This window comes from Amblyomma mixtum, chromosome 2 (genome assembly GCF_055824585.1).
Source record: "Amblyomma mixtum isolate Tamu chromosome 2, ASM5582458v1, whole genome shotgun sequence".
NCBI lineage: Eukaryota > Metazoa > Arthropoda > Arachnida > Ixodida > Ixodidae > Amblyomma > Amblyomma mixtum.
In genome coordinates this window covers 257,708,980-257,726,868 of record NC_143013.1, presented here as the reverse complement: position 1 = coordinate 257,726,868, position 17,889 = coordinate 257,708,980, and the positions used below count along the sequence as shown (strand labels likewise).

At 49.0% G+C, this 17,889-nt stretch overlaps 1 protein-coding gene across 2 annotated transcripts; it reads left to right on the top strand.

The window, feature by feature from the left end:
* Window positions 1-535: 535 nt before the first annotated feature.
* LOC149363661 (uncharacterized) lies at window positions 536-13,098 on the top strand. Of its 2 annotated transcripts, none has more exons than XM_089573635.1 (8): window positions 536-769; window positions 2,559-2,777; window positions 3,960-4,180; window positions 4,948-5,138; window positions 5,797-5,951; window positions 7,920-8,065; window positions 8,722-8,940; window positions 10,475-13,098. In XM_089573635.1, the coding sequence occupies exons 2-8, from the start codon at window positions 2,562-2,564 to the stop codon at window positions 10,590-10,592; spliced, it is 1,266 nt and encodes a 421-aa protein (XP_089429761.1). In that variant the 5' UTR covers window positions 536-769; window positions 2,559-2,561; the 3' UTR covers window positions 10,593-13,098. The 2 variants fall into 2 exon arrangements, with proteins under 2 accessions (XP_089429761.1, XP_089429760.1); XM_089573634.1 differs by having other exon boundaries at window positions 7,866-8,065.
* Window positions 13,099-17,889: the final 4,791 nt, after the last annotated feature.

Genomic DNA, 17,889 nt, shown 5'->3' with positions numbered 1-17,889 from the left:
GACAAAAGTGTATGGACAGTCTATAGATTGTGTAAAGAAATTTTTGTAACGGCGGACCCCTTGACTGCCGCCTTGCATAGACTTTACTGAAAGCGCCGCCTGACCCACCCGTGTATTACCGCACCCGTGTGATGCACGCACCCTGTACAAAATAGACGTACAGGGTCAATCACACTTCGAGGGAACCCGGCTCCACCGTGGCTGCGCACACGCGGAGCACTACTGCGACCAAGCCTGTGGCAAACCCGTGCTAAGAGGCAGATGGCACTAAGAACCACATCGAGGTCCCTCTTCTGGTGCGCCATTCTGCATTGATTCATGAACGGGTTAGATGCAATGGCACTCCGCAGGTACGTGGCCACGCGGAGCCGTGTTCCCTCTAAGTGTGATTGACCCTGTACATGCATTGAATAAGCATTCAGTTGAAAGTTAGCGCATGTGGCGTCTCCTTCGTGTTGTCCATGTTTCCGAGAGCTGCAGACTTCATAGTATAACCACCTTCTAAGATTCTCACGCACTGCCTAACTCGCAGGTGGCCTCGCCGGACTGGGCCGAACTTCGGCAGCGCGTGCAGTGGCTGTGGCCCGTGCACGCGTACGGGCTGGCCTGCCTCTTTCTCGGGCTGGCCGTCACCGCCTTCCTGACGGCGCTGGGGCTGCGAGCCAGGCTGTCGGCGAGGCCGCACCTGTCCACGCTCAACGTCTTCCTGCTGGTTCTCGGACTCACACGATGCCTCTGCCTCTTCCTCGACCCGTACGGATCTAGGCAGGTGAGAAGCTACGGCCGCCGCGCTGCGGAAGGAGATGAAGAAGTCAGCTTCGCTACGACCGATGCAGACTTCGCATGAGGGCAGGAGCGGACGTGGGACTCAAGGAGACCCGGCGCAAGGCTGTATTCTCAACGCCCGTGTGACGTCCTAACCATAATGTATACACTCTAAACATAAAGGAGTAAAAAGGGTCTAAAGCTGCCTTCTAGCGCACACCCTGTTACAAAAGGGAGTGAGTTAGAAGACAGCTTTACCCCCTTTTTACTCCCATATAGGTGTATTCGGGTTTAGAGTATACACTCTAAACAGAAAAGAGTAAAAAGGGTATAAAGTTGTCCTTTAGCGCACACCCTTTAAAAAAGAGCACAACTTACTCCCTCGTACTTAGAGTGTACAATGTTTTACGCGGAAGAATACCCGAAATACAAACACTGGCTATGCTGCAGCTGCAACATCCTAAGACTCATTTCATTTATCTATTCAGTTTCGAGACGCTAAATTTGATGCCTTAATTTTTAAGCCATTCAATGCAATGGGAAACAAGCGGTTGAAAATTTATAGAGCACGGCGCGTTTCTAACCTAAAAAGGAAATGTATTTGCCGAGAACTGCACAGCACTGTTCGAAAAACAAGCCGCGTCACAAAAGGTTGCGTCCCAATTTTGGTATGAATGTTGGCGGGAAAACTGGCGCCACGTTGAGGTCGGCCAGTGGAATGTATGTATAGTCGAACGACAAGTGTATGCTTGTCTGAAATGGCGGTGCTCGGCTTGCTGCGTGCGTCATACGGCCGCTCGATGACGTCATCTTGTTTTTCTTGCCATCATTGGAATTTTCTGTACCATCTGCGAGTACACACACAAAAACACACGCCGCCGGGTTTTCTCGGAATGGCGCTATAGTAGTGCTTTCGCATTAACAGAAATAATGTGTTTGTCACTCATGCTCCTCGAGTAATCGTTGGCTGAATACACATAATATGTTAACTGTTGCCACCTGTGGTGTCGTACTATGTCTTGTTGCATATAGCTTACATGTGCTAGTCAAGTTGGAGGCTGGCTTGCGACAGGGATTCGAACCGACAACATATGCATCTTCAATTGTATGCCTTCCCAGACTCTTTACCTCTTCCCTTAAGGTGCGGGTGAGGTGTTCACCAAGATGTGAGACAGTTACTGGCCGTTTCTTTTCCTCAAAAACCAATTTTCGCATCAAAATTATCCGACCGTTCATCGCACAGCGTTCCAGGTGGTGTCATACGCGCGCGCATGTGTTGGTGGGTGGGTGCCAATGCACCCACGGACGGTAATGTTTTCGTATTCCCAAACGCAAGCAGTCTAACAAAAGCAGTATAAGTGTATCTGCCGAATTTTTTCTCAGTAGTTTTCCTCTCGACGAATAATACCGATACGACATTCTCTGCTTCTGTCTAAAAATAGCTGCAGAATTCGTTATTTTGTGCTCCATTCATATAGGAAGTACCTGTACGTCTAAGTGAAGAATATTCTTTAGATCATTATACTACACAAGACTACGTCGATGCTTCAAGAAGACCTTGAGGTCTTCGAAAACACTGAATATTCTAATTACAATACCTTCAACAAAAGCCACAGCACATATCCGTAGGAAAGTGATTTACTAACGGCTCTGGCTAGTTGATCTATTCTCCATGTTTCCGCCAGTACCGCAAGCACTGTCGGCAGAGCGAAATCCATTACTTTCTAACTGCGCCCAACTAGAAAGTGTCCTTACGTGTAGACTAGAAGGGCAGCTCTGCCGTCTCTCCCCAGCTGATGCCGAGCGTGATGCTGGCGATGCTGTGGGACCTGGCCTTCCCGTGCCTGCTGTCGGCCTTCTCGCTGCTGCAGCTGGCCTTCGTGCAGCTCACGCAGGCCAAGCCCAGCCCCGCGCGCGTCGGCGACGAGACCTGCGTGTCGCTGGTCGTCGTCTTCCACTTCTGCCTCGCCATCGCCTCCGACCTCTTCTGGGCCATGCAGAACTCCTTCCGGGTACGCACCCCCCCCCCCTTTTCAGTTTTCTCCCCAACGCGGACAACAGCGGGTCGAGTCGAGCGTCGAAGTGAGCGAAGTCGACCCGACTCGACTGAACCGAACTCGGTGGGGTCAACCCGATAAACTTGCAATTAATAATAGGTCTATAATAGACACCTTTAGCATACCGTGTACGGTGTTACCGTTACCGGAGTACCGGGAGCCCGCCCACCGCCGGTGGGCATGCGCTGATTGGTCCCGATGCTGCAGACAAGCTAGAGCTGTCGGGTACCTGGCGCCATCTGGCGCCGTCAAGGCGATTTGCGCATGCGCATTGGCTGCACGGATTCCCGGTACTCCGTTACCGGTAACGGTATGCTAAAGGTGCCTATTGTCACATAAACGGCTAAGGATACCATGCATTTATCATAGCCTAAGCCGCTTTACACTATTACCGCAACGTAACTGAGCTCGACACTAGCGGGTCAAGCTTGTCGAAACTGCAGCACCATCTCGTGTCGATGTCAGCGGTGCGAGTGGGAAAAAACATGGCGTTCAATACTGAGGCACATGGAGGAAAGAAGGCTCCATGCTGAGGCACGAGCTCCAAGTTAGCTGAAGATGATAGCTGCCCTTTGATTCTGTGTTCCCACCTCAGGTTACTGATCCCATAGTCAATGCCTAAATGCTTTGTATGAAGCCTTAAAAAGACGCCCAGGAGCACCCCGTTTGAATGCCCCATGGCATGCCAGCTATATTTACAAAACTACTCTGGGTCGCGTCCCAGTCTCGTCTTGTGTGCTCATATTCGTATTTTCGACTTGTTCTCTCTAGAAGCAAGTATCAAGAGGCTCAGATTTGGACACTTTTCGCTCTTCAAGTCTGAGCGGAAAGTATACTTTTTCTTTTTCTGTTCAACTTTCCACGCGATGAATCCCTACATGAATGGTTTTCTCAAGCGCGAACTGAACGTTCCCTTTCGTATACGATACTTTTAGCGCAGCGCCACTGCTTACCGCGTACAGCGCGCTGCCACTGCGCATACGCAGACGGCCCCGATGCGCAGCTGGCTACAGCTGGCAGCCCCGGCACCCACACGGTGATCTGCACATGCGCCGTCACGTAGCGCTGTAAGCGCTGGCGGTACGCGGTATGCTCTATGTTGAATGTCTCCAATGCTTGCGTCGCCTCCCCTCGCAGGTGGTGTGGCTGTTCACGCAGCTGTCATTCACAGCCTGGGGGCTGTTCCTGTGCTCGACGTGCGTGTGCTCCTGCCTGCGGCTGCAGCAGTCCATCTCCCAGCTGCCCATGCTGCTTTTCCTGCCCCCGCAGGGGCCCGGGGACGCCGCCGGGGGGGAAGTCGTCGCTTCGTCGGCCTGCTACGACAACAAGGGCATCCTACCGCTGGGCACGCTCGAAAGGTCCGCAGCAGGCCGAAGGCCTTGAAAGTAACAGCTGTTACGTCATCTGTGCCCTTAGCAGTCCTGCCAGGTCACGGGGACATGCAAATTGTTCACCGAAAAACTGAATGTCCCGTGGATATGGTACACTCTTGGTCAAAAGTCTTCGAGCCGCATAGTTCGGTGTGCGCGCGTTCCCTCACCGCATACACCTCAATACACAAATGGCTCTTTTGCTTTTCATTTGCTCTTTTGCTAATACCGCTGATATCTCACAATGTGCGCGTCTGTGCGCATATGTCTGAGAGAAATGTACGATTAGGGATCAAAGTCTCTAGGTCGCGCTTCTGGCGATTTTGTCTTATATGCGTGACGTGAACCAACAGTCACCTGGTTTCTCTGTTACACACGAGAGAACTCATGCCCAACTTCCAGGTCCAGAGTATAGGGTCTGAACTAACGGCCGATAAGAAAGCTACGCGTTTTGGTTGTCGTTCGCGGGGACTTTCGTCCCCGAATAGTACAGTCGGGGACAAAAGTTTCCGGACCACGTGTTCCTCTAACGAAGCCGATAGCTCTGTTATTAGTCGGCGGCTGGAGACCACACTTGTGGAAGTAAAAGTTAAACTTTTGTTCTTTCATCACCACAAGTGCGGTCTTCAGCCGCTGTCTGATAGTAGAGCTATAAGCTTCGTTTGAGGAACACGTGGTCTGAAGACTTTTGTCCCTGACTGTACATAGACCGCGGGCAGCTCCACTGAGGACGGACCTCCCTGTTCCCGCCACAGGCCCAGCGGCGCGGGCGGCCACCAGCGCTCGCTGAGCATGCCCCGTAGCGGCACGGCGAGCGGCGGCTGCCCCATGAGGGGCGCCTGGGAGGCGCTGGCGCCCAGGATCCGCGTCACGGACGAGCACCAGCGCACCGTCAGCCTCAGCGTCCAGGGCCCCTCTTCGCCCTCCAACGAGCACAGGACCGGCAGTGAGTGTCCGCTGCGCGGCGCCACTGTCCGCGATGTTCACTGCTAGAATGTACTACTACAGTGCTCTAGAATATTGGAGGTGGAAGCGATATGAAGGCGAACAATATACACCAGAGGGCAGTCAAAGATAATTCCCAAGCGTTAGTGATAAAATTAGTGTAGGGGTTATATATACCCTTGGGGGTATTTGTATTTCGAGAACCATTAGTCCGTCAGAGAGCAACCATTACTCCTTTAAAGCCGAACTGCAAACAGTCTTGCCTTGAACTAACCGTAAGTACTATAGTCCTGCAGTGAGTCCCATTCTGCCCATCTATGGATGCGTGATCCTTGAGTGCTTCTTAATTTTAATTGCAGAAGTAAAAGCGGATTCGTTTTTGAGTTGCAACAAAACTGTTCTCTCTCATAGTGTTCGCACATTTACAAGGAGCAGGCGATATCATCCCATTTTGTTGCGAAGTTGGGCTTAGCAAGGACTCCGTTCGGCGAGTTATCGTTGGTGTTGTACTGAAACTCAGCGACTTTACCCTTGCTAGACCAAAATAAGCGACAGCGATGGGTGGAAAGACATGAATCGCCTCTTTCGTTATGTGGTGTGTTTCCACTAAGTACCACGCGTATCATACAGGGAAGTGAACAACCCGCGGCTACACGCAGGTTCTTCGTCGTCATCCGAAGGTCCGGAACCAGAACCGGAACCGGAACCCGAAGCGGGACCTGATTTACAGAAGAGCTCCGGTGGCCTGCGCTCGCAAACATCGCTGCCCCTTTGCCCATCGCAGCTCACGCGCGAACAGCAGCAACCGCTCATGGTACACGCTCGATTTGCACTGTGCAATTCTGAAACCGAACAGGAGTCTCTCTCTGTACAGCCACTGAGCGACGTCATACAGCCGATCGCACGACTTTAAAGACGTCTAGCTACCTTCATTTCCTGGACGGCATACATGCTGTGTACACGAGTCTCAAACTCAACTCCCCACGTGAGCCGCACTGACAAACTTTTGTCGGCCGCGGGACAGTAGCCGCAGAGGGGAGATGAAAAAGAAATGGTCCAAGAAAAAACGTAAAACCCAAAAAAAATTAAGTAGTAATAGACAAAAGCATAAAGGCTAAAATATCGAAAAGGATGAGTTAGCCTAACATCTTTATTTTTTTTCAGCAGTTTTATTTTTCGACCGTATCCCAGCACGAAAAGTGCAGCTATTAATGTAAGCAGGGAGGACCGGACGTCGGCAATTATTGGCGGAGAGAAATAATTGGAGGGCAAAATTGGGAGCCAGTAAGGTTCGTAAGCAACGCTGGCTGAAACATATATAGAACCAGCAGGCCAGGGGGCAAGCCCTGGTGGGCCGCATGTGGCCCGCGGACCGCATGTTTGAGACCACTGCTGCACACGATAACCGCAGGCGAGACCAGAACCTTCACCAAAGTCATTCGCAAGAACTGTGGCTATACCACAGATGATTTCACCATTGGTATAGTGGCTACCATTGGTGCCTCCTCTCATGCCAGAATCGTGTACCCAGCGCACAACGCTGCTGTGGTGCCGTGGCTCTGTGCCTTCCCGGTATGCTCTTCAGAATACGGCGCCGACTGGATGAAAACGCGCTCCAAATGTCATTATAAAACGCGAATTGCTGGCGCTAACGGACACTCTTTGGGGAGTGACACAGCCAGCACAGCTCACTCATTGGTGTCTCGAGCTGTCTCATCAGTGCATGCATTGCTACAGAAAGACTGGCGCTTCATACGAGGACTGAAAGAGAAGAAGACAGGAGGCACGTTCTTCTCTTCCTTAGTCTTCGCCTGAAGCGCCAGTCCCTTTGTAACAAGATGAACAAACTAGACCAGCTTTCCGCCTTGACGTCAGTGTTCGGGAACCAATAGGCGAGCAGTGCGAGCTGGGCATGAAATCGCGCTAACTGTAAGCAAGCGATCACTTTATGTATACACAATATGCGTTCAAAAGGTTTTAACGCCAGTCAACTCTGTCTAAATTTTAACACTGCATGCTCGGAGTATTGCTTATGCCTAATTTCTGACGTAGCGTAAACGACACGTCTGAACTCAGGTCCGCGGCTAAGGAGCAAGCTGCAAGTCACAGTATCATCACAGGCTTTGCTTTAGATTGGCTTCCTTTGGGTGAAAAGTAAATAAATGGTAACATTAGTATATACTTTTACGACGTGAGCCGTTATACGGAGCCCACCTCGAGCCGTCGCGTGGATGAAGCCCGTCCAGGTAACCTGTCGAAGGGGCCAGAAAAGAAAGATGAGAAAGCGAATGAATGGAGGGGCGGTGGTGAATGAAAGAAAGGCAGTAGGGGGATAAAATAGAGGGAAGCTATTGTGACAGAGAGATAAAAAAAAAGATAAGCGCAGCGATGCCGTCATCCGCTCGCTCTCGGAGCCGCGAAGGCCGTCTGCCATGTTAGCCGCTCTAATCGGTTCTGAGTTCCTCCTCTCGAGTGGCTGCAGCTCGGAAGTGCAGTGCCCGGAGCAACGGAGCTCAGCCAAGATTCCCTCTGAGAGCAGCCTTTTCACACATCACAGAGTTTTCTAAAACTTTTGAGAGCTGTTTTTGCTTGAAGATGCGCACCGTGAAAGTCGTGTCATCGCATGCTTTCGTTGTTGTCTAAAGCTTTTTCTGTTCCCGAGTTGATTTAATCTGACGTCCCCCTGCAAAGTGCACACCCGAGCAGCGCAGCACCTGAATTTGCGCAGAACACTCAGGTGTTGCGAGACCGAGCCGCACCGCACTGTATCCGTCTACCGCAGTCCAAACTAGAGGTGGAGTTCGGAGTCGGCGAACAGCAGCAGCCTTCCTCGGCCGTGCAGCGGGATCTGAAGCGGAGCACCCTGCCAAAAACCGGCGCCTCGACTCGGTCCTGGACCCGTTCCCGGGAGACCGCCGGATCCTTACTGTGAGTGGCCTCGACGTTATCGGTCATATGACGATGAAGCAAAGAATTAAGGCTTGCAAGAGAGAGCACTGAAAGAGGTACAGGCGCAAAGTTTTTAGGTGTCCGTCTTTAAAAAGGCCGACGCGCTTAGTATTTATAAAAGTCAGCTGAAAACACCAGTGCGCAGCGAAGTACAGCACGATACAACTGGCCAGTACCAGTTCAGGGCCAGTACGATGTACTGGCCCTGAAGCGGCTCAGAGGGTCACTTAACGGACATTTCTACCTCAGAAGTTACACACCACCAGGTAGCCTTTGTGTACATTCCAGTTTGGATATTAAGAGGTATTAAAAAGATATTAAAAGGCACATCGAAGTCGGCCTCACGTCGGAACGCAGCGCTGACCAATGAAACTCACCACGGGTCGTCATGTGGAATCGACTTTCTCCAGTTTTTTTTTCTTTATGACGATACTTAAGAACTGTCCAGATACATGGCGAGACCGGTCCCGCAAAGTCGAACCTCATTATAACGAAGCTGTTTATACCAAAATATTGCATATAACGAAGGAAGGGGGTCATCGTGGCCTATAACGAAGCTACGGCTATAACGAAGTAATCGAAGGGCCCCTTCGTTATAACGGGGTTCAACTTGTTTCCTCTCCCTTCTCTTCCAGACTGACGGCGGCTTACAAGGGGGGCCGGGGCCAGCCTCAGCCGCAGAAGAAGCGCAGTCGCGTCGAGCGCCTGCTGCGCCAGACTCTGCTGGCCGCCGTGCTGGGCATCGTGCTCTGCTGCCTGCAGGGCTACGGCGTGGCCGGACCGCACGGCATGTTCGCTGCCACGCCACGCGCAGCCGCCGTCCTGCCCTGGTTCGCCTACCACACGCTGCACAGGTACACTGCCCGCACCCAGTGCACACCAGTGCTGCACTAAAATGGCGACTGCACCGGAATTAAATGCACCAACTGACGGCTTCCTCGTACATTTATCGAGGACATTTACAAAGCACGGAATGCTAGCAGGGCCCCATCGTTCTGCATCTGTCCTTGCAAACAGACTCGTTGCAAATAGGCGAGATCCCCTTCTCTCACACAATTTAATTACCCCTGTTATATGATCGCCCGGTTGCCAGCTTCTATCGCGCCCACAGAGCTCCACGACTGCGCCATTCTATTCGATTCTTGTCTCACACGTGCGACGATTTAAACTGAACTTTGCGACCTCTGAAGTACCTGCGCGATACCCACACTGGTGCCGAGTCTCTGCGGATAAATTACGAAACTGGGTCGCCGTAGTGGCTTTTTATATAGAACGTGGAAGTACTACACGCCTGGCGACGATTACAGGCCGAAAATTTTGCAAACCCCGTGTGGTTGTTTCGCACCCAGGTAGACGATAAGAAAGACGATTAATGCAAGACTTGCGGAGCGAGGGGGACCCTCGATCACGCTGGGGAATATTGATAGTAGAGAAGCCTGGGAGGCCCTGCTGCGGAGCGAGCTCGTCCCCGCCGACCAGCAACGATCTGTCCGCCTGGCGGCTGAAGCTGTATCTTTGCCAGTTTTTAGTCGCGGAGGTCCCGTCCCCCGTCCCCTAGGCCTGCATGCCAGGGGCGGGGAGTAGAGGGGAATAAAGTTTTAATCATCATCATCAGACCGACATGCTGGTATAATGCTGGTCTCATCGGCCGGTGACGCTCCAGTTAACTCGTGGGCCGCTACTGATGAATGGCCCACGGCAGCCCACATTATCTACACATAATCTTGATTTGTGAAAAATATTTTCCACAAAGAGCACGCTCAGGGATCCTTAGAAAGCCGTCGTGGAAAGCGAAACTTGCTGCCCCTACACCAGCGATGGCGTCAGTCCCATTTCTTTTACTTTGAGCGCATAACTCTGTTTGGAGCGGTGTTGCTTTAGTCTGCAACAAAACCTTGAAAACAGACTGTCGCGCCAAGTCTCCACTGCATGTGATGAAACGGCCGAGAGCACTATTTTTTCTTTCGCGACCGAAAAGGCTCCCTTAAACTGGCTTGAAAGAGAGCATAGCAACTTCTTGGAGTACTTTTTTATTTGGCCACCGAAAAGGCTTAACTGGCTTAACAGAGGATGCTTGAAAAAAAGAGCATAGAAGCAATTTCTTCTTGGCCAGAGCACAGCGTGGCTTTGCTTTTCGTCTGGTCGATGCTTTGCAGCGCCCAGCTCATTTTTCTTCTCACAGCCTCAGCTGCGGACAGGACTGAGCGCCTAGCTATTTTTCGCGCAACTTAACTCACACGCCTTGGTTTTCAGCCAGCGCTTCCACAACGCGCGCACATCGGCGAAACACTGGCAGCCGCTGATGTACGGCTGCATGCGTGCTGTCGCGTCTTGGCGTCGACTCAGGTGCAGGTGTGTTTTCACACGTACTTCCGACCTCTTCCGCAGGTGCCTGGAGCTCGCCATGGCCTGCACAATGGCCAGCGTGACGAGGAAGTCGCTCTACAGCAACTGCTACCGGTCACACAGCTGCAACGAAAAGTACCGTGGCTCGCTCTTCTCCTGAGCGGTTCCGCAACCCTCGTCGTCTCTCTTGGGACCCCTTCTTGTTCACGCGCACATCGTGCGTCGACGGCGTGTGCACAACTGAGCCAAGTGCGTGCGCCGCGGCATCGGAAACACTACACGCCGCTCACATCGCACGCGCCAGCCGTCCCAAGCGCACTCTAAGTGTACTACACACATCAGTGCCACGTTACACCCTCTAAGGAGGACACATGTGCCATCACCGTTCTATAGTAGACGAGTAGTGGGCTCAGCTCTTTCCACTCTCGGCCATGTAGCGCGATTCTGGAACAGCCGCCGTTCTAAGGTGTGCTTTTGACTCAGCTTGGGCCTTTGGAGCGGGCCACTCACTATCAGCCCTACTGCCCAGGGCAGATGGCTCTTTAACTCCCCTCTATCTTAGGACGGGTCTGCCACTGCCACATTTATGGCGGCGCTTATGTAGAGGTGTCACAGGAACTGCGTACAGTGCGGGTAGTGACCAGGTTGTGGACGCCTGCAAGCACCGGCAGGAAATTATGTTCTCTCGTAATGACACCCTCAACGAGAGATCAGCAGAGAAAAATTGTTAGCCAGGGTGAACGGTGTGGATATGATGTGGGAGAACTGAAATATAAGACCTCCATGCCACAGGTCGCTTGCGGAGAGGTACGAATGCTTTGTCATGAATACAGCAGTGATGTCAGTGCTCTCGCAAAAGCCGCTAGTATAACAGTGGCGTTGCATACGATTGTGCGCAACAGAACTGCTGAAGAGAATCTGGATTATGAGCAGGCTGCTGACACTAACGAAGCACTTCCGAGAAAATGGTGGTCACCTCTCTTTAACATGGTGCACTTCTGAAAATACACCCTTTTCTAGTCAGGTGAGCATGCCTATTTTAAAACAAGAGCCTTTCTCAAGACGATTACGATCACACCGATATGTAATACAAAAAAAAAGTGCATTTTAAAAGCGAACCGTTCGCCAATCACTGGCTGCCTGTCACCGCATGCAGACATCTGGTCTTTATAATCACAACCCAGAGCTCGTTGAGTCGTCCTACTTCTAGGAGGCACAACCATCCAAGAAGTTGAAGGAAGGCATTACGTAGTCAAGAGCAGGGCCAACACCTTTATTTCAGTGCCAGCTGCATCGCTCATTTAGCTATGGATCCCGTCTGGATGCCTCGCTTCGTTTGCTAGCCTAGATGTGGCGCCACTTACGTGAAGCAGCGGCTTACGTCATAGCGCGAACCATTTGCACCGTTTTGCGAAGGAAAAGAGAATTGTTGGCTCACTTCCCGCAGTATGTTGCTAGCTATGGTGCGCTCCCTCCACGTCACTGCCCGTGCAAAACATGCGCGAAGGTAGCCAAAGGGTTGAGCGGAAGAAATACAAGTAAAGGAGGGTCAATTTGCTAAAACCAGTTGATTTTGCTGGCACTGCAATCAAGAAGGTCTTGGCAAGGTATATATCACTTTCCGATAGAAGGGCGGACTCTAGTCGATTCCCCAAACCGCAGTGATGTCACAAGGAGCTAGCGGGCATTAGCCTCCTTGACAAAAAGGCATGGCCAAGTTAGGACTAGATGTTACCTCCAACCACAAATAGTCGTGGCTCTCAGCGGAAATTTTCCTTTGCCTACTCACACAACGTACAGCTTTCACGCCCCGCACAAAACTATGTCCCACGTAGACGTCGTCGGGTCAACGCTGTACAAAGATGCCGCCCGCGGTCACTGAATGTAAAAAAAAAAAGTGCGGTGCCAACTGCTCACTGTCCGTTTAGCGATAGTGTAGCCTCGGAAAAAAAAAAAGAAAACACAGCGGCAAGAAAAGTGTGCGAGTGAGGACGGATGGAAGAGTTGCATGGAAGCTGTACAGATATTCATATATTGTGTAAGTTTGCGTGTGTGTGCGTGCGTTTAACATGTCGTCACGAAGTATACTTAGCCTGTGTATAAAGCATTCTCTTGAACGGAGCCGGCAACATGTCAGCCCGCTTCGCGTTGCGCCTCTTCATGGACTCTCCATTGCAGATGTTTAACACCCTAGCTACTTTTTCAACATGAAATTCTTTCCTACTCTCATTACACAGTGATTTAAGTTGTTAAAATCATTGCGAATGCAAGCCAAATTCTGCGCAGGTCCCTGCATGACCTGCGAAGAGTAAGGATATGCCGAAAAATCCTTCGAGGCAACCCCAGCTTTTCAGCTAGTGAGAAGCACTGTTGCATTTACTGTGTCAGATCCGAACACAACCCAATCAAGTTTTAGCCCTGCTCTTAGATGCAAGACAGATCGGCTTTTATTGCTTTTTCGTTTTAAGACCTCCTTTTAAAACCATCAGCGAATGAACAATTGTGCACGGGGTTTAAACACTCATAACAAATAGTACACATGAATTTCAATTACGGCCAACTGTTGTTGAGACAAAGATATGAAAATATCAGTGACCTCAAGTGAATCAAATTTGCAAGATTGGTGTCATTTCAGTCTGTATCATTCGTATGACACATGTCGGTGTAGGTACAGTCTTTGTCAAAAGTTTAGAGCCCAGGGGGTTTGGTTCTAAGCCTTGTAGTGGGACTCCTGAAGCATTTGTGGCAGCCCTAGACATTGCAAGAGGCAGAACCAGAAATCATCTTGCCTTCAGGAAATTTGGAGCGCTGGAGATGCATTACCAACGACACAGTGTGGCTCAGAAGCAAACCCCCTGGGCTCCAAACTTTTGACAAAGGCTGTACCTACTGGAGCAATGCTAGTAAGAGTGGTGAAGGGTGAAAGTAGAATGCACCAACCTCTGTCCTGCCATTTACGTTGCCTATTGAATGCACTGGGAACGTGCTGAGGCTACGTGAATTAACTTTGTATCACAGTAAAAATAATTCTTAAAAAGCCACACCAACAACCTGCCTGTTAACCAGTGCAACACAGAGCGAAGCGGCCTGGCGAGTTGCGGTCATCTTTTGTACATATATATATATATATCAAGTCGTGCACAAAACGTCCAAGAACGAAAACGCGTCCAAACATACCACATCTATTTATTTCTTCAAGAAAAAAAAAAAGGTCAATGCATTTAAATGCTCCATGTCCGTGTGGTGTGTGAATACGTAAGTATACATGAATATACGTTACGACACAATGGCGACCGCCGAACATATATTTTGTGAAAGCTGCCATGTGCGTGCTATGTTAAGCTGCTCGCGCCCGAAAGGGGCTGAAACCAGTTACAAGGCCGTTTACCATGTTACAATGTGCACAGTCACCTAAATGAAAAGAAGAATAGCAGCTTTCTAGTTATCTGCAGGAAGCACAACCAGAAAGAATCAAGAAATAAAGAAGGCAAACGAAACAGTGCCTTGAATAATATTCACGCGCAAGTTAATGCAGGCTTACGGCAGGATACAAATTGTCATATCTTTCAACACAACTTGCTTGAAATCAACGAAAATTGTCAGCACATCTAACGCCAGCTTCCAATGAGACAACGGGCCTTTGTGGAAAGCCTGTAACAGACAAGAGAAGCTTTTTGCCCACATCAACAATTCTTGGGTTTATGGGTTTAACGATTGCAATATTAACGCTCAGAAAGTACCTGCATATCGTTCGTATCTCGTTGCAGCGCTCAATTTTTGTGGTAAGGCAAAGATATGAGGACTGCGCTCATAGGAGTATAACAGCCAAAGACGAATTTCTCAGGACTGAGAGGTGGAAACACACACGCATATACACATAAGACCTAGACTTTACTTTCGGCCAAATGTAATTCCACGTACAGTGATGAGTGATGAACGCACACAAAAAATTTCTCCTCTCTTTGAGTGAGCCTCCACACTAGGTCAAAACAGTGGTCATAAACAGTGAGAGCGACATCAATGCCTTGTGCGTATGACTCCAGCAGTGACACCATTGGAATATGTCATTTGCCCGACGCTGTTCTGGGAACCCTTAATTTGACAGTCTCGTTCAACAGCTCGACTGAGAGTGAAGGGTAAAGTGCATAATAAAGGGCGCCCGCATACTGCTAAGAGAAGGGCTAATGGCGAGCAAGCGAGCGTGCAAAAAACCTTTGCATAAATTTGGGGGCCCAGGCTGCAGCGCCAGCATTCCAAGCACAGAGACAGCTACGCACAGGCTGTCTGTGATACGGCTCACATCTGTGCACAAATGTGCCCCTTCTTGCACGCAAAATATAAGCTGAAGTTGGCGGGCTCTAAGGCAAGCCCAGGCCGAGTTCGAAGCCAGTCAGAATAAATGAATCGGGCCCCTATAAGGATTACGTTAGGCTTAACAAATTAGGCTTAACATCATGGGCACATTCAGTTAAGCTTAACGTCATGAGCACAACACAAAACTACTTTATTTTTGCAACCCACGTGCCTGTGGCGTAATCGGTGTAGCTTGGTCTTGTAAATGCGCGAGGCACACTAGTGGTGACTACCGTTACCGTGAACACACGAGGGCCTAGATCTTTATGATGCTAACGTGATATCACATCGCGAGGTTCAAAAGACCGCCAGTATCAAGAAAGTACACGGAGCAGATGATGTAGTAGTATAACAGGCAATGCAGGAGCATCTCTATGACGTAGTGCATGTAAAATACACATTTGTTCAGAGTTACACCGCACACCACTGTATTTCATGCCTGCATGCTAGCTTCATAAAAACACCGGATGCGATGAAACTAGTTCTAAAGTATGCAGAAAACAATGATGGCGGATCAAGCTGCAACACATTATTATTTTAAACATAGACAAAAGATGCACACAACACTTGAACAAAATATACCTTTCAAGGCTACCAGCTTGCGTAATGTGGACATCAGTACATTCAAGGACCGGAGTTTATGCTTCTAGACTAATAGCAGTGTGGACACCAAGTTTTCAGGTTTTGTTTTATGGTGATAACAACACTGGGCTTTAAAAAAGATAGAAATGGAAAAGGTATGCGCCAGTATGGTTTAGATTTCGTTATGGCACCATTTTTACCCTAAATTTCTTGTTTCAATCTCCGCGGGCTGCGGCGTAATAGGTCAGTATACAGAACTGTAACAAGTCAAGTGTGCTTATAGAACAATGGCTCATTCGCAGCTCCGTCATATGCTGCGGGTCACAAAACCCCCGCAGGTCAAGTGCACTTGCACCAGATGGTTGAGCAGTGAATGCGTCATTGTTTTGTGAGCACATGTGACCTTTGACATCACTGCTGATAGAAACCAAAACTATAAAAGAAAAACAGTTCTGTAATGAATTACCTAAAGCACATTCAGGTATATTGCCTGTTCCCTCTTTCCTAAAGCCCCAAACAAACAAAAAAGCAAGACCTGGAATTCTACTGCCTATGCTCCGTTAGAAGTGCACTATTTATGTAAGGCAGTTCAGCTACATTTCTTCCAACTTGTACAACTTATATTTTTCTGCTGAGGCACCAAGGAATACACGTACAATCAGCTTTTATGGTGCTTGCACAAATATATAAAAGCAAACAAAATACACAGCCATATGTGAAGATAACTAGTGAGGAAAGAATTTATTTGTGAATTGCGACATACACCTCCTTCCTTACTTACCATTTTAAAGCCTGAAAACACTGACTCCTGCAAGCAGCAGCGAAATCAAGACAGCAGCTAAGATATGGACGATATTCATAAATCTATCTAACTGTCATTGCAATGAGTATTTAAGACAATAAAATAAATAACAACAGACAGGTTTCATAACGCAAACTAAAGGCCTTTTGGCATTTAACATCGCACCACATTTGAAATTACAGGATTTAAAAAGACAAGTTACCGAACTTTGTGTGCAGTTTACAGTAAACATCACACTGTTGTTGATATGAAGCCTTTAAGATATAGTTTCTGTTTATAGTGAGTGATATGTCTAACTGCTTGTGCAGGGCTGGTGAGCAGGTGATAAAAAGTAGTCTTGGTCTCGAGGCAGGCTAGTCAATGTGATGACAGTGAAGCTTCTGTTAGATAAAACTCTAGGATAGTCACAGTTGTTTCACTAAATCGTCACTTTACAACACCTGAATGGGCTTGCGATGACACAGATATTGCATGTTGCGTAAATCAGAGAAAATCGAAAAAAAAATTCTCTCGGCTTAACCGCGCATTTGTTCGGGCTCAAATTTCGCACAGAGGTTGCATTTAGTGGTCAGTTTTGTTTTATACTACATTTAGGTGGGGTACTTGCCTGATTCAGTCAGAATTATTTGGAAATCCCCATCGTATGTGGCGACGACGACCCAAAACTGAAAGACATCGCAGCAATGGTACCCGTAGCGCCATCTCGCACCCACCGGAGAAACCCAGCTGTGCTAAGTTGGTGAGCAAATTATCTTTGCTTGGTGCTCTCTGCTGCGAAGCAGCGCGAGACATCACCGAAAATGCGAGCGTACAGCGATCAAGAGAAGGCCATGGCCGTGACTTGGCTATGCGCATGGCTATGCGAGTCCAACTCCTCCCCACCGCCCTCCCCGGTGGAGAGCTCGTTTCTCCGATGGCTGCGAGATGGCGCCACGCGTACCATTGCTGCAAAGTCTTTCGATTTTGGTTCTCCGTCGCCACAGACGATGGGGATTTCCAAATAATTCTGCCCGAATCAGGAAAGTACCCACCTAAATGTAGTATAAAACAAAACTGACCACTAAATGCAACCTCTGTGCGAAATTTGAGCCCGAACAAACGCGCGGTTAAGCTGAGAGAATTTTTTTTCGATTTTCTCTGATTTGCGCAACAGTCGGTATATATGCTTTAGTTTGCTGCTCCACTTATTAGAGTAGAAAACATGTTCACCTTAATAACTGGGTTTCCTCGACAGTACCACCAATTCATAAGGAAACAAAGCTGCAAGCAGCTATGGCTAGGCACAGTGAAGCGTGCCGCTGGAGTTTAATATTCTGCAAAACCAAGCAAAGTCCACTCAAACCTGTCATATGGGAGGCACTATACATTTGCCTATGTTGCATAGTACCAGGATTGGCAACTATGAATTTATATGCAGATGCAAACCAGACGCAAAGTTTCCTGTCAAGAAGCCAGATTTCCAAAGGAAACGAAACCACAATTTGATTTGAAACATGATTCCAAAAAGACTAGTTTGAATAAAAAAGAACAAAAGAACAAGGCTTATCTTCATCCCTTCAGCTTCACTTAACCAGGTTTCAGTTCCCACATTGGAAAACAAAGCATCCAACTGTGAGCAAAATTTCATCCTCTAATGAAGTTTTACCACAAGTCAAGAGTGCTTTGAGGGGCGAAAAGGAAAGAAGGAAGTTCAAGTAATGATGGCACTCATTTCACTACG